The sequence below is a fragment of the Canis lupus genome, chromosome 37 (genome assembly GCF_003254725.2).
Source record: "Canis lupus dingo isolate Sandy chromosome 37, ASM325472v2, whole genome shotgun sequence".
NCBI lineage: Eukaryota > Metazoa > Chordata > Mammalia > Carnivora > Canidae > Canis > Canis lupus.
In genome coordinates this window covers 13,659,334-13,684,243 of record NC_064279.1, presented here as the reverse complement: position 1 = coordinate 13,684,243, position 24,910 = coordinate 13,659,334, and the positions used below count along the sequence as shown (strand labels likewise).

The 24,910-nt window shown below is 38.7% G+C and overlaps 1 protein-coding gene across 7 annotated transcripts in view; it reads right to left on the bottom strand.

Annotated features, from left to right (window-relative positions):
* Positions 1-24,910, bottom strand: part of PARD3B (par-3 family cell polarity regulator beta) — a 981,548-nt gene that overhangs the window by 902,486 nt on the left and 54,152 nt on the right. Inside the window, exon 1 of one of the 7 annotated variants that reach the window (XM_049106754.1) lies at positions 16,669-16,839. The exons of 3 other annotated variants lie outside the window; for them this stretch is intronic. Coding sequence is in view for 1 of the 4 variants with exons in the window: in XM_049106750.1 (XP_048962707.1) it covers positions 13,509-13,601 (93 nt within the window). In the remaining 3 variants the exon portion in view is untranslated. Of the gene's footprint in view, positions 1-13,508; positions 13,687-16,664; positions 16,840-24,910 lie in introns of those variants that run through there. 3 more of the 7 variants (XM_049106753.1, XM_049106752.1, XM_049106750.1) reach the window with 3 other exon arrangements.

The window sequence follows — 24,910 nt, the reverse complement described above, 5'->3', positions numbered from 1 at the left end:
CAGTCTCTACAAGCTGGAAAAGATAATTAAATGGACACTACCCCAAAACCCCCAGAAAAGAAAGCACTTCTGGCCACACTTTGAGTTTAGCCCATTGAGACAACATTTGTCTTCTGACATCCAGGACTAACAGATAATTTTGTGTTCCTTTGTTCCAGCAGGCAGTAGGAAATACACTGCTCTACTTACCAGCCCTCCCTCTCCACACACCAGCAATGACATTGTGAGAACTGGAGAGTAAACTGGGGAATGAGTAATACAAGTGAGGTAAGAGAAGAAAGGCTAGCAGTACCCTTCATCCCCTGCTAGTGACATCCTGGAGCAGACCTGAGCTGGGTGAAGGGCATAACCGTGAATGCTGAGTAAAGTTTTCACTTCTGGCTATTATACTAGACTGTATGAACTACTGACAGGAATATACTCTATTGCTTTGAGTCGATTAGGAGAGTACTGGGATTTCATTCAAGGGCATGGGAAGAACTATCCTCATGGAATACATTTAAAGGTACATTGGAAAACAAAAGTGAAATTGCTGGTCAATTATCCCCCTCAAGTCCTGTGTCTTCATCATGACAGCTACAAACTTCTGAAAAGGCATGGGAAGCAGTGAGCTCTAACAGGGGATAGCAGGACAGATCAGATACTTGACCTGCTGTCGTTCTTCTGAAAATTTTTTACATTTGAAATGTAATGAACATAATGAAGATGCTGAGAAGCTATCTAAAAAAGTGAAAGATACAAAGGAAATGTCAAAAATAAGTAGGGTGCTACAAGATTGTATTTGTATTTGGGATTGTATTTGGGGACTGTATCTTCCCCACATAGAAGAGTAGGGATTTGGAACCGTACACAAGATTTTCTCCAGTTGAACTATTACTGATTGAATGTCTGTGTCCCCACCTAAAGATCATAAGTTGAAACCTCATGCCCAATGTGATGGTATTGGGAGAGGGAGGCTTTGGAAGGAGGCTAAGTCATGAGGGAAGAAGATTCAGGAATAGGATTAGTGCTCTTATAAAAGAGGCCTCACAGTGTTCCCTCACCGCTGCTACCACATGAGAACACTGAAGACAGCCATCAGTGAGGAAGAGGGCCCTCACCCGATACTGAAATCTGCTAGAGCCATGATATTGAACTTTCCAGCCTAACAAACTGAAAATTGCTTATAGTCTGCCCAGTGTATGGTATTATTATGCCAGCCTGAACATACTAAGACAAACTCCAAAAGGAGAGGATTTCTAGATAACCCTGAGTTGAATGCATGCATTCCTCTTGGCAATTCTCCTAGGCCTAACCCCCCTAATAAAGGAACTTAAAATAAATCACACAAGAAGTGCAAATCACCACAGACGAGATATAGCGAAGCAAAATGGAAGGTTGAAAGCAGGTACAAGGGTAATACCTGGACTTAGAGCAGAGATAGCAAACACCTGAGCCAGTCTAGAAAGAAGCCAACAAACAAAAAACCAAAGACAGACCTGAAGGCACCAGGTCCCTAAGATTGAGGCCACAGATGAAAAGAGAACTGGCTGATACTCCTCATAGGCAATCAAGTCTCCCAACCTAAATGGAAAATTTGAGGTTTACTCTATGGAGAAACAAAGCAAAGGAGCCTGTGAACTTGGGATAGGAACTTTGTGGATGTGGAGAACAGCTGAGCAAGAGTAAACACTAAGAAATTAGGTGAAAAGCTGCATTAAAAATGAGTAAAGCTTCTCCTGGCCCACTTCTTACTCTAACCAACCTGGACATTGGTTGCCCAGGCTTTTTACCTCTGAAGCAATAAGATCAGATAATGCCTCTAGGACCACAGCTTACAAAGTATGGTCCACAGACTGGGGATGAGCAGAAAGGACATAAAACTGAAACTATGTTCAATACTTTGACATAATTTGCCATTTTCACTGTTGAATCTGCATTAATAGTACAAAATCAAGGGTAGGAAAAGCTGCTCCTTTCTTAGCAAAAATCAAAACAATGGCACACAACAGTAGTCACTATACTCCTTGGCATTTCATATTCAGAAATTTTTTAAAAACTGAGTTCACTTTAAAAAAAAATAAAAAATAAAAAATAAAAAAAAATAAAAACTGAGTTCACTTAAAAGATCCTGAGGGAGTAAAAATTATTAATAAATCTTGAATCACCTATATTTTCAATATCCTATGCAACAAGTGTGTGTGTATATATGTGTGTGTATATATTATATATATACATATACATATATCGCACTTCTGCTACACACTAAAGAATGAGTGTGATCTCCAGGGAAAGGACACATACTATTCTTTACCTTGCATGCTGAACCACTGGCCTTTTTTCATGGAACACCATTTTCACCTCAAAAAAAATGTCTGATAGAGAAACCATGGTTATGCAGACTTGGGTATTTGGCAGAAAGTTTCTAAATAATCAATACAGTGAGCCTATCACTTCAAGAATAACAATTGACAGTACTTATTGCCAATGATAAATTCAAGCTTTCAAGCAAAACTTAGGGTTTGGGATAAGTTCTATCTATCACCATGGGCTTGATAGTTTCTCATCCTTGAAGATTTTTCTGATAAGACTAATAGTAATACAAGCAAATGTGGTATTTTGACATAGTATAATGAAATGTGTCAATATTTGGAAGGTTGGCATAATTCAGTCAACCAGCATTGTCCAAATAACCAATGCATCTCAAAAATGTTACAAATCTGTGTATGGGTTAAGATCCCTTCAAAGGGAAAGACAAACCAATGGATTTGAAAAGCCCACTGATAGAATTTCAGATTCTACTGCCACTGTTAAGAACTAGACCACCTGTTGAGTTTTGGTGTAGTATCAAAAAAAAAAAAATACCCACAGTTATATGAAAAGAGTATTAAAATATTCCACCATTTTCCAACTACATATCTGAATGGGACAGATTTTCTTCCTCTATTTTTTTCTTTTTTTTAAGATTTTATTTATATAATCATGAGACAGAGAAAGAGAGAGAGAGAGAGAGAGAGAGAGAGAGATAGGGGCAGAGACACAGGCAGAGGGAGAAGCAGGCCCCATGCAGGGAGCCCGACATGGGACTAGATCCCGAGACTCCAGGATCACGCCCTGGGCCGAAGGCAGACGCCCAACTGCTGAGTCACCCAGGGATGCCCTTTTCCTCTATTTCAAACAGCATATTGCGACAGACCGAAAGCAATGATAGATATGAGGACTTAGGGGGTCTTCGATTAAGCTATACATTATGATAATTTGCAAAAATGTAAAACAATGTCACTTATGAAATTGTCTTAAAAAACCTTCACGTAAAATAACTATTTCTGTTAACATGTAATGGGTTTACTACTGCATTTTTAAATGAGGTAACTATTTTTATGATTTTTTTATCTTAGTTTCAAGTATATAAATACTGCAAGATACAACCTACATAAACAAAAGTTCCATAGCTGCACTGCCAATAAGATAGTAGTAGATAGTAAGTAACTAGTCTTGTGTGATTACTGGACTCTTGAAATATGACCAGTCTGAATTGAGATATGCTCTATATGTAAAATATACACTGGATTTCAAAGACTTTGTATTAAAAAGAACATAAAATTTATCAACTTCTTATATTTGATTACATGTCAAAACAGTATTTTGGAATCATTGAAATTAATATATTTTACTTAACCCAATCTTTTAGTGTGGCTACCAGGAAATTTAAAACCACATCTATAGCTTGCATTTTTTTTATTTTCATTTTTTTTAAAGATTTTTAATTTATTTATTCATGAGACAGAGAGAGAGAGAGAGAGAGAGAGAGGCAGAGACACAGAGGGAGAAGCAGGCTCCATGCAGGGAGCCAGATGCAGGACTTGATCCTGGGACTCCAGGACCGCACCCTGGGCCTGGGCCGAAGGCAGGCGCTAAACTGCTGAGCCACCCAGGGATCCCCTCCATTGTATTTCTATCAAACAGCACTCGTCCATTACATCCTTAATAGTTTTTAATATTAAGTGAAACAGCCATGAGACCAAAGTTCTAAAAACTGCTGCTGTATGGGAAAATGAACCAGTAGAAGGGAAAAAGAACAAATCTATGGACTCTGACATTTAGGAGGCCCAACGGGACACAGAATGACCCTACAGAGAAAAAACACTACCAGTCAATAAGACAAGAACATAGATTCTCTCAAATATGAAAAGGTGGTAAAGCTCACCATACATGTGTGGAAATCCTCTAACATGAAGGTCAAAGACCAACACAAATAAAAATGAAAAATAAATATCCCTGTGAAAAGACAGTGTAAATAGAAAAAAAACTTCAAAAAGACTTTAATATCCTTAGATGAGTATACTGCATCCATGCAAAAACAGCTATACTTAAAAACATTCATAAACTGGAAAATTTGGTGGTAGAAATAAATTCAAAAGAAAAATAGATCTCAGAAAGCATCGCAGAGAGTAGAACAGAAAGACAGGAAAAAAAAAAAAACAGATAAAGAAATTTAGAGGAGTACTTCAGGAAGTCCAAATGCAGAAGAGTCCGAAAGAATACCTGAAAAATTGTGTCTGCATGTGCGTGTGTTGGGGAGTGGTTGGGGAGAGGGGGGCAGAATGAGGTTACAGAAATAGTTTCTCAAAATTGAAGGATGTCTACAGACCTAAAAGCTCTAGCAAATGCCCTTAGAGCCAGCATAATAAATGATTTTTAAAAACCACAGACATTATGAAATTTCATATAATTGGAAGGGAAAAAAATGGAAAGGTTTATAGGTGTAAAGTGGGTAAAATAGAGGCTTTAATAACACTGAAAACAAACAATGACAAAAGAAACTCTTCAAAATTCTGAAGAATGACCTCAATCTAGAATTTGATCTTAATAATCAAGTGTGACTAAAGACATTTTCAGATAAATTATCAAAAACCAAAAATCTCTTACAGATCCTTTCTCAAAAATCTGCTAGATGTATTTGAAATATATTGAGAAGAGAAACCATTATTAAAACCAGGAAAATAAAATATTTGTACAAATGAAAAACTTTATTGTACACTATGTGGCTAAAATTTGGTAAAACCTAAATATTAAGATTTGCATATTGTACACCTGAAACTAACATTATACTATGTCAACTAACCGGAATTTAATTTTTTAAGTTTATTTATTATTAAATAAATAAAATATTATTAAAGTCATCCTTATGCCCGACATGGGACTCAAACTCACAACCCTGAAATCAAGAGCCACATGCTCTTCTAAGCCAGCCAAGCGCCCCTAACTAACTGGAATTTATATAAAAACTTAAAAAAAAACTTTTTAAAGGAACCACAAAGGACCCTGAATAGCCAAAGCAATCTTAAGAAGAGCAAAGCTGGAGGTATCACACTCCCAGATTTCAAGATACACTACAAAGCTGAGGTAATCAAAATGGTATGGTACTGGCACAAAAACAGACACATAGATCATTGGAAAAGAGCCCAGAAATAAACCCATGCTTATAAGGTCAATTAATCTATGACAAAGGAGGCAAGAACATACAGTGCAGAAAAGACCATCTCTTCAACAAACGCTGCCAGGCAAATTGGACCAATTTTTACACCATACACAAAAAAGAAACTCAAAATACATTAAAGACCTCAATGTGAGACTTGAAACCATAAAATTCCTGGAAGGGGGGGGGGGGCAGGGAACCACACAGGCAGCAATTTGGCATCAGCCTTAGCAGAACTGTTTTATGTAGGTCTCCTCAGGAAAGGAAAATAAAAGCAAAAATAAACTATTAAAAATTTATCAAAATAAAGAGCCTTTGCACATTGAAGGAAACCATTAACAAAACAAAAAAGCAACCTACTGATTGCAAAAAGGTATTTGCAAATGATGTATAAGGGGTTAATATCCAAAATCTATAAATAACGTCTACAACTTAACACCAAAGAAACAATAAGGCTTTTTTTTTAAAGATTTAAGTAATCACTGCACCCAATGTGGGGCTCAAACTCACAACCCCAACATCAAAAGTTGCATGCTCTATCAACTGAGGCAGCCAGGTGCCCCTTAACATTATTTAAAAATAGGCAGGAAAATAAGATGCGCAGGGGACCTGAATAGACATTCCTTCCAAAGATGACACACCAATGGCAAACAGGTACATGAAAAGATGCTCAACATTACTAATCCGGAATATAGAAATCAACAACACAATGAGATCACCTCACTCACACCTGTCTGAATAGCCAGAGTCAAAAAAAAAAAAAAAAAAAGTGTTGGTGAGGATAAGAAGAACATGATCCTCATGTAGTGTTGATGGGAATGTTAAGTTGTACAAGCCACTGTGAAAAACAGTATGGAGGTTCCTCAAAAAATCAAAAATAGAAATACCATATGATCCAGTAATTGCACTACTAGGTATTTACCCAAAGAAAACAAAATACTAATTTGAAAAGATATATGCACCCCAATGTTTACTACAGCACTATTTATGGTAGCCAACATATGGAAGTAGCTCAAGTGTCCACTAAGAGATAATGGATAAAGACGTGGTATAAATACCTCTCTCCCTCCCTCCCTCCCTCTCCCTTCCTCCCCCTCCCTCTCTCTCTCCCTTTCTCTCTCCTCTCCCTCTCTCTCTCTCTCTTTCTCGCGTGCGCTCACACACACTCACACAAAATTTACTCAGCCATAAAAAAAAAGAGGAAGATCTTGCCTTCTGCAACAACACGGATGGACCTAGAGGATATTAGGCTAATTGAAAGAAGTCATACTGAGAAAGACAAATACCATGTGGTATTTGTGGAATCTAAAAACAAAACAAATAAACAAAAAGGAGAAACAGACCCATAAATACAGAGAACTGATGGTTACTAGAGGGGTGGAGGATGGGTAAATGGACAGAATGAGTGAAAGCAAGTGGAGAATACAGACTTGCAGTTATGGAATGAGTAAGTGAACGGGGATAAAAGGTACAGCATAGGAACTATAATCAATGGTACTCTAACAGTGATGTATGGGGACAGATGCTAGCTACACTGCGCGAGCATACCAAAACATACAGGCTTTCCCAATCACTATGCTGTACACCTGAAACTAATAGAACTTTGTGTCTTTATACTTCAATATATAAAAAAAAAAAAACCTGAATGCTGATCTCACCAAAATTTTAACTAATGAAGCAGGAAGAATGGAGATAAGTGCTAAGGGATGTGAACTAGATGAAAGAAGTGAAAAACAACTAAATCATTGTCTACAAATAGATCAAGTGAAAACATATTAAATTTTAAAATCAAGAAAAATCATTCAAGCATATTGCTAAGAAATGAGAAGAAACATTTAAAGAAGATGGGGATCCCTGGGTGGCTCAGCGGTTTAGCGCCTGCCTTTGGCCCGGGGCGCGATCCTGGAGTCCCGAGATCGAGTCCCACGTCAGGACTGCTTCTCCCTCTGCCTGTGTCTCTGCCTGTCTCTGTCTCTCTCTCTCTCTATCATGAATAAATAAATAAAATCTTTAAAAAATAAATAAATAAGTTGAAAGTGGCTGCTACTAACAGGTAAGAAGGAGTGGGCATGAAATTGCTGACATTTGTTGAAAACCTTGGAATACATAGTTTTGAATGTCTTACTTTGTTTTAAAATACAATTTAAAAATTCAAAGTGATATCAGGTAACAGAAAAGGAATATACAGTTAACTTTATACACAGTTTTAAATTATTTTGCAAAGAAATCAGGAATTTATGAATTTTTGACAAATGTTTTTTATTTTTTTTTTTTTTTTTTTTTTTAATTATTTTTTTTTATTGGTGTTCAATTTACTAACATACAGAATAACACCCAGTGCCCGTCACCCATTCACTCCCACCCCCCGCCCTCCTCCCCTTCTACCACCCCTAGTTCGTTTCCCAGAGTTAGCAGTCTTTACGTTCTGTCTCCCTTTCTGATATTTCCCACACATTTCTTCTCCCTTCCCTTATTTTCCCTTTCACTATTATTTATATTCCCCAAATGAATGAGAACATATAATGTTTGTCCTTCTCCTCTTAAAAGTCTTAGCTCTGAAAAGCTAAGACTGAATAAATGCACTTGGAAACTGTGAATAAATTTTCTGTCCATTTTTTTGCTTTAAACTAGACATAACTGGAAAGAAAAGACAGCCACCTAATAATTCACCAGGAATCAGCAGCTGGCTGAGCCAACCTGCAGAACTATGCTGTTTGGGGTGTAGAGCTTGTTACTGTTCTTTGCCATGTACAAATGGGGGAGGCTGCAGAAGAACTCTGGTTATCTTCTCCTATAAAAGCAAAAATCCGGACAGAGACGGCCTATGTTCCATTTAGGCACCGACCAACCAAAGCTGAGTAGGAGCAACCCAGTGTCTCCCTAACACTCAGCAAGCATGACGCAGTCTACTACCAAATAGTGTTACATTTCCCCATACGCACCCCTATACATGAGAAAAGGGTAAAACAGGAAGATGTCATCTTTCAAGAATCAGAAATAGCACATAGGTTAATAGAATCTCCCTGTCTAAAATGCAAACAGCACGGGTTTATTTCTCCAATTACTTTTGTAGCCACTGCAATGATTGGCGTCTAAGATCCTGGTTTAAGAGGTAATAGGCTTGAAAGAAACAAACTCATTCATTTTTGCTATGTCCTGCAAGCTTGCACTTATACATAGATTTACCTTTTCCCATATATTGCAAAGCTTTTTACATGTGATACATGCAGATGAAATTAAAATAAGCTGATCAGCATGTTTTAAAATAATTGCAGACTTTTTCCAACTTAATCTGTCCGTTAACTCTATTAAAGACATGAAAAACAAGACGGTTTCAATGGTTTCCTCATTTTGATTTATAGAATACATATCATAATCCTGTTCGAAGAAAAAAAATCTTTAAACTGTCTTGAACCGGTGTGAATGAAGAACAGAGAGGCAGTACAACTTTAAAACAAAGACTGTTAGTTTTATTTACATGCCACAACACAATCTCCAAATGACCTCTGCCTTCCCAAGTAACATTTTAACTAAAATGACAGAGAATGGAATGCCACATTAGAATTGAAAGCAAGATAAAAGGTAGAAGTCCTAATCTACTGCTCTACATAGCATTATTCATGACAAGGGTTTCCCACTTTCTCAGACAGGGTTCAAAATGTCAGCTTTAACTATGTAGCAAATTTTAATAGGATGCTTCTAAATGGGTACCCTAAGAGGGCTACAAGGATTTCTTCATCTGCAGCACATTCAGAATGACACCAGCTACTTCTCACCTGGCCCCAGGAGTAAAGTCTCCCCAGCCTATTTCCTTTTATCTCTGATGCATTTTGGCTCCTACTGAGCTAACCACTCTCCTAACAGGTTAGAAGCCAGAAATAAAAATTTTGTTTTGTGTTTACAGAGCATCAAAGCGTGGGCAAGGAAGTCCTTACTTAAGTCTTCCCTGCTCAGGCTGTGGAATTACTCTGCCGGCAGGCAGGCAAGGTGCTGCTCTACCCTTGGCTGCTGGAGGGCTGGCACCATGAAGCAGTTGGAAAATGCAATGTTGAACAGCCACTTTGATGTAAACTGTAAAATAACATTGAGGTCTTCAAAAATCTTACAGCAATTTTTCAAGCATTTATCAATTAAGTTTTATGTGATAGCAATACTGCTGTGCAAATAAATACATAAAACTGCTGGGCTGTAGTAAACACAGACTGGACCAACTAACTAGCCATTTCTTGCTCTAAGGACACTGCGGGGAAGACAAGTTTTTCCTATTCAGAGAAACAGTCTGTCGGGAAGTGGAGTAACAATCAAAGTGACTCTACAAAGGACAAGAGAACAAGAAGCCAGAAATATGTGGATAAACTACTTACATGATCTCTTTCAGTTTCATGTTGCAAATGTTAGCACCCAGATTTCATCATCTTTTAGCAAGATGGCACTTTAATTCTTTATAGATGCCACGTGCCAACTCCAAAACATTCAGCAAAATGTTTTGGGTGACTAAAAAAAAGGCTAACGTTAAATACATGATGCTTTTTACCTGGACACTCTCAGACTTAATTTTCAAAATCAAAATTTTCTAAATAGATCCAAACACCTACCAGGGAAGAAAACATCTTAAAAATGTCATTCAGGGGGACGTGGGTAGCTCAGTTGGTGAAACGTCCAACTCTTGATTTTGGCTCAGGTCATGATCTCAGGGTCATTACATTGAGCCCTGAGTCAGGCTCCACGCTGGGCATGGAGCCTGCTAGGGATTCTCTCTCTCCCGATCTCCCTCTGCCCCACTGCCCCCAACCCACGCAAGTGCACTCCCCCCTCTCCCTCTCTAAAAAAAAAAAAAAAAAAAAAAAAAAAATCATTCAAATTTAACTTTAGAAACAGAAGTACAAATTATAACTTTTAACTGGTTTATCTTAAAAGCAGCCTAACTCCAGAGCAATATAGCAAGGTATTACCTGAACCATTATTCCATCATAACTGGAGACAGTGCCAGATTGAGGTACACAGCCTCATACTTTTATTTTAAATCAGTTTCAAACATCCCCTTCATCCACAACATGACACATTAAAACCATTCTATTATTCTGAGAAGTGTAAATTAGAGATTGAAATCCTTTCACCTTCAATATCATCATCATCTTGCAAACATGTGTTACGCATTTGGGGATTTGGGGGTCAGAGGGAGCATGAGGAGTACTGAGCGGATGATGTCCGAGTCAGGGAATCATAATCGGAGTATTTCCCAGGTAAGCAACATCCCTATGCAAGGATTTATTAATGTTCCCAGGGCTCCCAAAATCTACTGAGCCAACGAACTGATTTATTTGTGCTAATAAAGAGTTCATGCTTTCAGGAAACATGACGCCCAAAACCCACCTCTTTCCAGGCGTAACCATGAGAAAGTAAGACGAGCCAACTCAGAACAATTCCACTTGGCTTGAGATTCTGGGAGCCAAGGACTACTCTGCTCAGCTTTACTCCCAGTGCCCTCCCCCAGGAGATGCACAGCCGCCCACATACACGAAGGGTAGAAGAATGGGAAAGGGCAGAGCTTTCTTTCCTGGGAACAAAGCCAGAGTGAAAGTTCTGCAGGCTGTAAACATATAACAGCTAGTGGAGAGCCATGGAAACCTTCTCCCCAAGCAAATGTGCTTTACTGTAAACTTTCCTTGCCCCCTACAATATTTAGTGTTGCGTTAAAGCAAATATTTTTAAAATACGCAAGCATGTGCTGTTTAAAATGCCTAAAATTAAAAACAAACAAATTCCCCCTATTGCCTGTCTTAAACCACCAATACATCCACTCTTTGGGATAGATATCTATGAAGTAGCTGATGGCTGGGGATACAGACTAGTTTACAAACTTCCCCTTGCCTGTGCTGTAAGGATTCTAAACAGAGAGTCCTCCTAAGACTCCAGAATGAAGCATATGGCACACACACACACAGACAGGGGGTTAATACACGTCCCAAGTGTCAAAGGGGTCCAGGTCTTAAAAAAAAAAAAAAATACCCGGCTTTCATGTGATGAAAGTTTACATTACTAGGTTACAGTTCACATTAACCACTTCATCTGCCACTGAATTCAGCTACCTACAACTCCTAAGGAATAGAACACTAAGCAATTAATGAAGAGTTATTCCCTGCTCAGGAATGGGAGACCACACCGTTCACTTCAGTTCTCTGGGGACTCCAAACAGCTGAACACCCTCACAGGTACAGCCACTCCCATATCCTTCATTCCCTTGGTTCTCAAATCCTTTGCTGCCACTGTATTATTTGATTCACTTTATAATTTTCTGCCCTTCCTTAGCCTATTTTTCCATACCTTTCACAGATGACAAGTAGCTACACAAGCAGTGATTTCTGGTCCTTGGGAGAATGTTGCCAACTTAAAATGTTAACAGAAGCTCTACTCCGCTGATATATTCAACCAGTCAATTAGGACCCTAGTTCCTCTATGTGCCAACCCCCTTTCCAGTTATTCCCTAACCTTTATGGGCTTCCCTCGAGTCTCTACTTCTTAGAACTCCTTAAAGCAAAGTTCTTTGGTGGGCCTTCATATGGGTGACTGTATAGGAACAAAAAATGTCCCAACTGTTGCATTTAATAAACGTAATCTTTCATGTATGTGGTTGTCAGCATCTGCTATAGTTTCCTTCTGGTTACTATCTTAAATTTGAGTTACTGAAAATTAGGTTTATAGACTCTCTCTCCAACTTGCTAAGATCATTATCACTTTGTTACTAAACATGCTCAATTTAGTAAACCTCCAAAATGAAGGGGACTTTGCCCAGGAGCCTATTTTATGGTCACCTGGTGTGAGTTCTAACATACTAGAGTTGACTCCTGGGTCTTGCTAACTAGTAGATGATCTCTACTAGTTATCTAAAGTGGGGGCCTTCAGTGAGCCGTCATTTCTGCTCGTTATATAAAATGGGGCCTCTGTGCACCAGTCATCGCTACTAGTTATCTAAAGTGGGGCCTTCTGTGCACCACTTTAGAGATCAGAAATAGGGCTTCCCACACTCCGGTCAGAACATACATTTAACCTCCTTGGAGCCTGAAACACATAGTCCTGAGGAAGGTCACTGGGCAAGTGTTAACAAGATGGAAGTCAGCGCTCCCACAAGGGTAAAAGAAGGTCTTTTTTTTTTTTTTTTTAAGAGAAATATATGAAAGAGACTATTTGAGGCTTTAATATTTCTAAGAAAAACCATAAACACAATATAACTGCTACTGCATGATTTTTTGTTTTTTTTTTCTTTAAAACAGCATCCAAAGGAGAGCTGAGCGACAGCCTATGGAATCACCCAAATTGAATGCTATACCCTTTTGAGGTACACACAGGTGAAGCTTTCATAGCAATTTGGTCCTATTAACCTAGCAGCATCTTACAGGAATAGGTAATGAAGCCAGGGAGTCATCTGTGGTAGCCACTGGAGCTTGTTCATAAGTTGTTCTTATACTGAGAACATGTGATCCTGAGAATCACTCTTTACCACCCACTTGAACTCAGGTTTGACATGTAACTGGCTATAGAAATGTGAGCATAAGTAACACGTGCCCCCCTGTGCAGAAGTTATAAGAGCCAGTGCATTGATTTATATCTCCACTGACTTTCTATAATCATGGAAACATGCTATAGGATGAAGTCTCCATCAGCTGGGGCCCCAAATGATGAAATGAGCAGATCTCCTATGACCCATCCCAGGCTGATGGCATGACCAATAAGACAGTTATTCTAAGCCACTGAAACCCAGACTGTTTGTTACTGCAGCATAACCTGAGCTTTCCTGATACCACACCTAATTTTAAACACCAACATGTAAGGCACAGAACCGTGCTACTCCTGTGGGAAATGCAAAGGCCAAAGTTTGGGAGGGCAGTAGGCAGTATTGCCGTGAGTATACTGGAGAATCAGAGGGACCGAACAGAGCCACGTTTGGGTCATGGAATAAAGTACAAAATTCTGGTTTCCATTGATTGGAAAGCTTCTAAAGCCCTGGAGTAAAACCACTTTCTAAAGAAGAGGGGGACAGAAGTCAGCTTACCATTGACAGATGACAGCATGAGCAGCAGTCAAGATGGAAAACACGGGAAGACAGGCAGATGGCACAGAAGAGAGCTGAATGAGGCTGCAACATGGATTACAGAAACAGTCCTAGGCAATGAGGTTGGAAATAAAAGGTGCAACAGAGCATGGTAGGGCTTGAATGCCTTGCCATAAAAATGCTAACAGCAACAATAATAGAGACCATTTTATCCCAACACATTTTAGGGCATTACATATACTACTCACTGAATTCTCAAAACAACCCACTGGGCTAGTTGTTTTAATTGTAAAAGGGAAATTGTAACAGTAAGGTGCAGGTACAGTACACTGCCCAAAGGCATGAAGGAAATAAATACCAGAAGCAGAATTTGCACTCAGCTAGTCTCACTCCAAGGTCTGTCCTGTTTAACCACCACACCACACTCCCATGTTTCAAAAAGATTAGTTGTGCCATGTGAATAAAAACACGGATATATAGGTAGAGATACCTTTTAGAAATCGCTGAAGGTAACCAGGTGGAAGATATTAAGCCCCTGTAGTACAATAGTAACTGTGAATCAGTAACTCAGAGAGTCGTGATGGGATCAAAGCAATATGACTTTTGCCTGTTTCTGCATGGGGCTGATAGAGCTTGCTGCAAGTTCCTTCTACTTCTCTTGCTGAAAGAGTCTAATTCTCCTCCCCTTAAATCTAGGCTTTTTTAGACTTGCTTGACCCCAAAGAATGTGACAGAAATGACAAATAAACCCCAAAGCTCCTTCTTGCATGGTTCTCTTGAAATACCAGGAGCCCTCAGTCACCCTGTAAGTACAAATCCCTTAGGGCTTTGTCAGAAAGCCCCAAGAGTGTGTGAAGAGGGCCCAGCAGAGCCCAGCCTTTTAGCTAGGTAGGCCTAGGTGGCAGGCGTGTGAATTAAGCCATCTTGGACCTGGTAGACCAGCCACCAGCTGAATCGCCAAGGGACCCCAGGTGACACTGCATGGAACGGAAGCACTCTCTGAGCCAAACTACGGCAAAATCCTGACCCCCAGCCCACGAAATATAATGCGTAAATACATTAATGTGTTTTGGAATGTTTTGTTATGCTGGCATAGATAACCGGAACATGGCATTTACTGAAGAACACTGAACTTCAACTCTATCAAAATCACTCAATGGGGGCCGTCAGTTGAGTGTCTGCCTTCAGGTCAGGTCGTGATCCCGGGATCAAGTCCTGCACTGGGCTCCCTGCTCTGTGTGGGGCCTGCTTCTTCCTCTTCCTCTGCCTGCCTCTCCCCCTGCTTGTGTGAGCTTTCTCTCCCTCTCCCTTGCTGTCAAATAATTTTTTTTTTTTTTAAATCACTTGGTGGTGTGCTCAGCCCCTCCCTTCAGGAGTTAGAATGTGTGCACTGGCCCAAGGATTGGCAGTTTTAGGAAATTCTATGACCCTAAGTACTTCTTACATTAAGGTTTGAGATTGGAATTAAAACCATCTACACAGGGGACCCTGGGTGGTGCGCTAAGTGAAGCGTCTGACTCTTGGTTTCCCCTCGGGTTGTGGTCTCGGGGTCTTGGGATCAAGCCCCATGTTGGGCTCCATTCATTCAGTATCCACCTAGGATTCTCTCTCCCCCTCCCTCAGCCCCTTCTCATTTCATTCTTGTCTTCTCTCTCACTCTTCCTCTTTCAAATTTTTTTTTTTAAGATTTTATTTATTTATCTATGACAGAGACATAGGCAGAAGGAAACACAGGCTCCCTGCAGGGAGCCTGATGTGGGACTCGATCCCAGGACCATGACCTGAGTCAAAGGCAGATACTCAACCACTGAGCCACCCAGGTACCCCTCTCTCTCAAAACTTAAAAAAAAAAAAAATCTACATAATGAAAATGGAACCAAAAATGCTGTTTCCCCACAAAATGAGTGATACATGAAAACTTACATCATTACTCCTCTCCCGCTCACTCCACTGCCATCCTGTGCTCTGGCTGCAGTGAGAACACCGTGGAAGCTTTCAAAGGTAGCCAAAGCTGGAGCCCCAGGCTAAAGCAATCACTAGGAGCAGGTTAGGTGATCCTAATACGCAATCAGGATTGAGAGCCATCGGTTCACGGTTAACCCTTGACACATTATTGCTTTAAAGACTGATTCTTTAGTGGGAGGGAGGAGGAGAGGGAGGGGGAAAGAGGGGGAGAGAGAGAGAAGAGAAAGAGGGGAAGGAGCCACCATGAATGAGGGGAGAAGTAAGTAGAGGAAGAGGGACAAGCAGACTCCATGCTGAGATCAGAGCCCTACACAGGGCTCCACCTCACAACCCTAAGACCATGATGTGAGCCGAAATCAAGAGTCGGTCACTTAACCAACTGAGCCACCCAGGCACCTCAACCATTAATACGTTACTGCCTTATGAGCAAAGAAGGTATAAAAACAAAAGCCTTCCTAGGAAACGAATCACTCAGAAGAGAAAGGTTTGGCTTGATTGCCCCAGACTGCAAAGATGACCTCTAGGTACCACTTGACTAAGTAAAAGATCAGAAAGAAACGTAATTTCTCTCCTCCCAAAAAAATCTAAAACCACTTGCTATGTGTATCACTTCAGTCAAACATTAAATATATGGAGTAAATTTTTTAAGTTTCTGTGTTTCAAGAAGCAGTTTAAAGCATAGGAGGTTCAGGAGCAGATTTGTATTTCTGCTTTAAACATATCTATTGGAAAGACTGGATGTTAAGCAGCTTTTAAAGGGAAAATTTCACTTTAAAAAAGCTTAGCTTTTGCAGTAGGCCACATGCCACCACACAGACTGTATTTTCTTCCTGAGCTAATATTAAAACTTTTTTTTCTGATATGAATTCCAGAATGAAATCTAAAGAATATTAATACTTAGAGTTAAATACAAGATATCAAAATGACCTCCACCCCTTTTGTAACAAAGCATTGCCCTTGTCCAACTCAGTGGCGAGGAAAAGCACTCAGAATGTCAAAGCCACAAAGAGTAGACCATTTCCTATAAAACAAATATTCTCTCTGAACACTGTTAATATTCAGAGATTAGAAAATGAGGTCAGTAATGATAAATGCAAGCATCTCAGCCTCATCATCTGGTTCTATTAAGTGTAAACGGAAATAACGAAATACTTTTCAATAAATATTTGTTACTTATCCAGCAAGCAGTACCTACTATGTGCCAGCAGTAGTGGGTCAGGTGAAAGGAAATCACCCGAGGATTTACCCAGGAGACGGCTGAATGAACCAGATGTCCCTCCAGTCTGTGCCCAAGTGAACTCCCCTAGAAAGTTGTGCCACTATCTTCTAAAGGGGAAACTAAGGTAGAAAATGAAGAAAGATCTTTCACAGCAACAGGAAGTGCAACTCAAACACTGAAATGTTTTTCCAACACTCCTGCTAGATTTGTACTGCATGCTTCACATTCTTTTTGTGCTGAGTCCCCTTTGGAATTAGCCAAAAGCACTGGTGTGAGGAGTGAATCAGTGTTGTTGATATAGCAGAGTTAGCAGGATGTACCGAACAGGCATTAAGGTTCTACATTTTTGTTAACAGATGGTTATGAGGACAATGAAAAATATCTTATGGTCTGACTTAAAGAAAAACGCTGAAGTCGGAAGGGTAAACTTCCAATGTTTTCAGTATCTGTCCCTGATGGTCCTCAGGGATGGCAACTGTTCACACAGACTTCGCAGATTACTTATCACTACTTAATTTGCCCCAGTAGAGAAATTAACAAACAATAACCACTGAAATACTTTTGGTGAGGATTCCTGAATACTGGTGAATTAATCATGCCCTACAAATTATTTCAACCACAGCTTAGATACTGTCTTTCTAAAACAAAATATGCCATTAGAAAGTCAGATCCAGAAAAGAAAAAAAAAAACTCTCAAAGAGGTTGACAGCAAATTTAATAAAATAGGAGTTACAAAGGCATAAAAGAAAATTAACTTAGACGCCTCAGGTTATAGTGACAAGGATTCAGTATTTTCAACTTTTCTGATTTAAAGACGTTTCCAGCTGCACTTCCTCATTCCTGTGCTGAGCAAGAAGGCTCTTTATTGACCACTTTAAAAGATAAATGAGCACACAGCTATATAATTTAGAGAGCTAAATGTTCTCTCTTTAGAGTTTCAGAGGATGCTATTAACCTAATATCAGTAATATCTATCCTGTTAACTATTATTCTAATAGTAGAGGTTTATAATTATCCTGGTTCTACAGCTTGATTCAAAATATTTATTGAGTATCTGCTACGAGCAAACAGTGTTGGTCAAAAGGCAATACAAAGTGGTATAAAGATAGCTCCTTGCCATCCCCAGAATATATTTCATAAAATCCAAATGAAACAAACGAGTGGTTGAGACACTTTGATTATCAATTTCTAACTTTCATGGGATATGACATCTTCTAACCAGACTAAAAAGTTTAAAGGTTTTGTGGATTTTTTTTAATCTTTATCTCACCAACAATCAACTCAGAGCTGTTCACACAAAGAGCCCAAAATGGATTGATTTAACTTGGCCTCCCTTATAAATAATTAGCCATTTAGTGCTGAGAATTGTCCATAGAGTCTGTGACAATGAGAAACAACCAGGCCCAAAAATGCAAATTAAATCCAACATTCTGACCTAAATTGACATTTTACTATTTACAGATTAGGAATGGTATGTATACAACTAATTCTAACATTCTACCTTCCCTTGAACTCATGACCAGATTTTCACGGTTTCTTTGTACTACCATTTAAGGAAATTCTTGGGCAGGGTTTATAGAAAGAGAATAGAAGATTGAAAACTAAGTCAAAAGGAAAACAGAGTTCATTTAGCTTAGAGGGGACATACCCAAGATTGACAGAAGCTTCCCCTAATGAAGTTAACAATGAAACATCTGGTATTTGCATTACTTAGCAGATTTACAAAATGTTTTCACAGCAAGATCCATTTATTCTGTCCACATGACGAAACTTGTGTCCCCACTGCACAAGACAGAATGGTGAGGCTGAAGGAGTGAATGGCAAGTGGCAGAGCGGAAGTACAAATCCAGATTCTGTACCAAGGTGAGGCTATTTACCCCATACTAGAAATACCTTCCCCTTCATGAGGGGATCAAAACCAAGGATTAGGGCACCTGGGTGGCTCAGTCAGTTAAGCGTTTGGCTTCCACTCAGGTCATGATCCCTGGGCCCTGAGATGGAGCCTCGCGTCAGGCTCCCTGCTCAGCAGGGAGTCTGCTTCTCCCTCTTCCTCTGCCTCTGTGATCTCTCACTCTGGCTCTCAAATAAATAAATAAATCCTTAAAAAAGAAAAAAACAAACAAGGATCTCTACTTTTAGACTCCCTGACCTAGAATTGCCATAATTCACTTAAAGAAAAAAGAAAAAGAGTATAGTAACTATTTGCACACCACTTCCAGTAGGGCCAGAGAGACAAATATAGCTTATATCAACTCAGCTGTAATTAACTAAACAAAGGACAAATGTCCATAAATTTCTAGAATTCCTTAAGAAGATAAATGTCATCTGTTTGAATAAGTTAGATGAAATATTGCCTTTGAACCACTCAGGATTACTTCTAGAACTTGTCTTTTAATCCAACAGTGACCACAGGAATAGATAATAGTGACAATCATTTTCACCAAGTCTCTTAGACCTAAATTAAGCCAGTTCATAATCTGCTTAAGTTTTACATTATGATTTTTTTCTTGTAAGAGGAGTTCCCTATATTAAAACACTGGTTCCTGATTTATAAAGAAATTCATTCGGAGGAGACTATTTATTAAAAAATATTATTCACACATAAGAATTCAAAATTCCTATCACATATCATAATCATTCTTCAATTAATCAAATTTGATGAGGAATTCTAATAACGTTTCACTATTAAGTTTTTTTATATATTAAAAAACAATATAGCAATCACCATCTAATGTGTAAGACCTAACCACTGCATAGATGATGTTCTAAATTTGAACTTGAAAGGAAAACCCATCAGCGTGCTGCTTGATTTCTTTAATCTATTCATGTAGGTTAATTACCTGACACTCATTAAGATGACTCTGAGCTTCTTTAAATTTCTGACCATATTAACCTCTCCAACTAATCCTTATTAGAAAAATATTAAAGAGTGTTCATTGCTATTACAAATTGAATTTGAAATGATGAAACAATTATCAAATAAATGGAGTAGAAAACGAGGTTATATGCATGAGAAGATTCAATGCATCAAATATTTTACTTCCATTATTATAAAATAAAGGTCTTAAGGTCTATATTGAGGAAATGTGCTTAAAGATCAGTCTTTGAAAGAAATCTTTCCACTCCATTCTTATCCAATGGGGGAAAAAACAAAAACTTCAAGTTCATTATGAAGAGATTTATTCAGAAAAAAAAAATCTTATTTTAAACGAAATAACTGGACACAGAAAGATTCAACTATCTAGCTCAGTAAGTCCAGATAAAACAATCACTTAATATTATAAGCCTCACATCCCTAGAACTCATTTTGCAACTAAAATGGTAGAGACTTGGGGCACCTGAGTATCTCAGTGAGTTAAGTGGCCGACCCTTGATTTTGGCTCAGGTTCTGATCTCAGGGTCCTGGGATGAGACCTTCATTGGACTCCAAGCTCAGTGGGTAGCTTGAGATTCTCTCTCTCCCTCTACCCTCTATCCCCCTACCACCAACAAGCTCACACTAACTCTCTTGCTCTCTCAAATAAATAGGTAAATCTTTTTTTTTTTTTAATTGTAGAGACATATAAAGTCTGGTGAACATCACAAAAGCATAAATTATGAATGTTACTTTTTAAAAGCGGAAAACTCATCACCTCAGTTCTACGACAAAAAAGGAAATTCACAGACATTTCCTCTACAAATTTCATTTAAAAACTGTCCTATGCCCTTCATCAGCCAACATACCATATTCTGTGTGCTTTTTATTTTAAGACATTATGGATAGTGTTAACGATAGTATTTTGCAAATGTTCACTTAAGTTATACTAGCACTACAAAGCAAAAGAGCTAAAAAACAGTCTAAATTCAGGCAACAGAATGAAGCAAATGGAAGACATAGAATAAAGAACCTAAGGGAAAAGGAGGGAAAGGATGCAGGGGATATTTACAAGTGACAAGGGATTAACATTGTTAATACAGAAAGGTTCTCCCCCCCCCCCAAAAAAAAGTGTCTATTATCTATTTTTTAAGCTATTTTAAACTATTATCTAAATCTATTTTAAACCGTAAACAGCAGCAACAAAAGGGGAAACACAAAGATTGTTTTTTTAAGTAGTCTCTATACCCAGTGTGGAGCTCAAACCCACAACCCTAAGATCAAGAACAGCATGTTTTACTGACTGGGCCACTACTTTACACAGGTACCTTTAGTAGTATTTTCTTAAGTGGCAAAATGTTTAACCCTCCACATTAACAAAAATTAAAAGAGATGGCATTCTCAAGCATGGTAGTGATCAGTATTGATTGGGTTTCTTACTAAATTCTGTAGTAAGACTGTACCAGAGTTATATAAACATGCACATCTATTGATTGAGTAGTTCCAGTTTAAGGAATTAATCTAAGGAAATAACAATGGCTATTCAAAAAATCTCAGGGACAGGTGTTCACAACAGAACTGTCCATCACTGTGAAAAATCTAACAACCTGAGTATCCAACAGTGGTGTACTGTGTCAATAATCTGTGATACATGTAGACAGTACAATATTGTGTGAAAACACATATATGCATACATATTTTTAATTTACCTCATATAAATTCGATGTGCCAGGTACTATTTCAAGCATTTTACAAATATTAATTCATTTATTCCTCAGAACAACCCCATTATATGGGCATTATCATTATCCCCATATTAGAGATGAGGGAATTGAAGCAGGAGGCTAAATAACTTGCCTCAAGTTACACAGCAAGTAAGGAGAAGAAGGATTGGAAACAAGGTGATCTAGCTCCATAGGATACACAGACCCACATATAAATATATTCTCTCTTATAGTGCAATCATAAGATTATAAGCAGAACGGTATGTTTTACACTATATCTTCTCATATTCCAACTTGAACATGTATTATTCGTATAAGAAAAGAGGATTTTTTAAATTTATTTATTTATTTATTTATTTTTTAAATTTATTTATTTATTTATTTATTTGAGAGGGGGGGGAGAGGGAGAGAGAGAGAGAGAGAGAGAGAGAGCGAGCGTGCGTGAGCCCAAGGTCCAGGAAGGATAGGGAGAGAATCTCCAGCAGACTCCCCACTGAGTGCAGTGCCCAATGTGGGGCTCAATCCATGACCCTGAGATCATGACCTGAGCTGAAATCGAGTCAGATGCTCAACCAAATGAGACAGCCAGGTACTCCAAGAAAAAGCTTGTTTTAGTACACCAATAGAAGAGTAACCCAGGAAATAAGTAGGGATAGGAAATGTAAAGTCCAAATCATCAAGAGAGAGATGAGAGTTGAGGCTTAAAAACTGGAACTAAAGGAACAAATATAAGCCAAAAGCAGGAGGCCAAGGTCTGGGCTTACTTTTTATTTGGTGGTCTTAACTGGTGAATGTCAAATAGTCTAGGAAAGCTATTCATTTGAAGCTCTACTTCCCAAAGGCTCTTATACTTAATAGTAATTCTGCAGGACACTAATAGATGTGCTGTGATAGGAAGGCACCACAATCATATGGTTTTTATACACTGGATTAAACAAATGTAAAATGATTTCTTTGCCACAAAATATATTCAAACCTTTAGTGACTCTACCCAGAGACTAACATTTCCCAACTTATTTGCCCATGAAATTATTTTCCAAAGAGGTCATCATAATACCAAGGCTGTATAAAACACACCTTGGAAAAACCTGGTTTGGAATATTTCTGTTCATTCAAATGATTACCATGGCCTACAATGTGCCAGGCTCTCCTCCAGACACTGATGCAAATGAACAAGAGAGAAGACAAGTTCTAGGCCCAGCTCACCAAGCACTGGCCCATGGAAGACTGTTTACTTAGAACAGAAGACGGTCAATATCACCTGTTCCCCTACTGTGTTTAAGAACTGAAATGAGTTTGCAAAGCACATCCCCCCATGTTGGCAGTATAATCCTATGCAAACAACTACCTTCTCTCCACATTCTGGGGCTAGGTTGACATCACTTGTACAGTTCCCAATACCTTGACTGGAGAGATAAGTGGGGAAATAAGAGCATTTTCAGGGGAACTCCTAGCAACAAAATACAAAAGCTTCCACACCTGGAGACTTTTAAAGGGCTTCACTTATTAGTGAGAACTTATTCTCAGGAACCTGTTATTTACCCTATAGGCATCATTGATTCCGATCACTACCAGAAAAAAACCTGCATCAGCTCCTGCCACATGAGAAAAATTATTTCATTCTCAGCAATGAATTGTGGAGGCATTACACAGTAGCATGGAATAGTGTCCTCATCACAGATCATGAGCATCACAAAAATCAAGCCAATGAATTAAGCAGGTTAATTTCCCGTACCCAATTCTCCAGCCAGCTTAATTCCTTAAAAGCCTGAAATTGCTGCCTTTACACACATATAAATCTAAACCACAAATACAAATGTTCTCTGCAATTATATTCCTTGCTAAGCTTCACTTACTTGAAAGATTATTTGGAGGATGTTCTGTGTTTTAGTACGTGCTGAGGGTTTTTTGGAACTAACGCTCCATACACTTTTCCACCAGGCAAACAAACCTCTAATCCTCTAAAGCCAGCAAAAGGCAGACCCTTTGTGAGCAGCAGGATTCATCCTTGAACATGGAAGTCAAATAACCATTTTATTATCTTTTTGCTAAACAATTCAAAAAATGGCATGTGTCATGCATTCTTTGTTTCCAGAATGGCAAAATAAAAAGAATATAAGAAGTTACTTGGAAAATAGTGTTCAATAATGCTCCATTATCACCCAGGAAAGCCTGCTGCAAGACTCTCAACATCCCTACAAAGGGAAAACAAGTAGGATCAAAATATACAGGAAAAGAATAAAAGATGGTTGATGATTTGAAGGGCTGAGTGGGTGATACATACACATTTGCAAAAATGCAAAGTTCTTCACAATAAAGTTTTTTAAATGAAAAAGAAAATAACCGTTATTAGACAATAAAGCCATATTCCTTTTTCTGATTTAATAATTCTAAAAATAATTATTTGCACCATTCTCTATCAAAAACTGTAAGACTCATAGTGCTGTATTGTTTTTGTCTTTATACCCAGTAGTCAGAGAGCTCCATGGCAAGAGAACACATGTCTTGCTTGCAGCATCTAGCACCACAGCACCTGCAAATAATCAGTTGCTCAAAAAAAAAAAATGTTTACTGAATGAATAAATAAAATCCTATTTCTTTGTTTCACTGGAGAATTCAAACTGAGCCCCAGAGCATAGCAGTCTCTCATTTCCCTTAAAAACCAAATTCTGAGACTCAATCTTGACCAGGGCTCTAATTATCACAAAACATCAGATGAAGAAAAAACAAAAGGAAATATACCCTTATTTTATCAGTGTGATGTTACATAAAGATACAAGACTCCTAGAAACTTTATTTCCTCAGCCCCAAAATGATGGAAAAGACCCTACAAAAGGACTGTTTTTTTTTTAAGACTTTATATTTATTAATGAGAGACACACAGAGAGAGGCAAAGACATAGGCAGAGGGAGAAGCAGGCTCCCCACAGGGAGCCTGACATGGGACTCAATCCCGGATCCCAGGATCGTGTCCTGAGCCTTGGGTATACCAAGGGTCGAAAAGGACTTTCTGAACTGATGCAGCATCAGAGCACCCTGTGTCATACCTGGCACACTTGCAAACTACTTGGGGAAATTTTTAGAGGAACCCCTTTCTGGAGATAGACTCATGACCCTACGGAACAGAAATTTCTCTAGCCAAGTCACTGCAAGCAATAATCAGAGTTTTGCACTTAAATTCAGTGATAGTGGAAAAAAATGAATGAAGACACCTGATCGACCACCTCACAAACAGCATCATAACTCAGGCCTCTAGCTTTCTTTAATTCTGTGCTAGGTACACTGCAGGGTTTCAAGGTTTTCTTTTCTTTATATTGTATTTTCTGACTTTTTCTCCAATTATGCATTATTTTTGTAGGTCAGAAAATAAAATAGCCATCAGTACATCTATGTAAGAGAAAGAAAGAAAACATTATTTTCAGTTAGGAAGCACACTGATAAAATTCAGTGGGGAAAGGAAAAGAGGTCATGAGGAATTCAAGTGCTGTAGGCAATATCCCAACACTGGGACCCAAAGCAGGTGTCCTGGGGGTCCCATGGCCTGGGTACACTCTGGCTCCACTACTGGCTAGATGTTTGATGCTAGGCAAAATGACTTAGCCCTTGTCTGTTCACCTCTAAGTTGGACATAACAATATTCA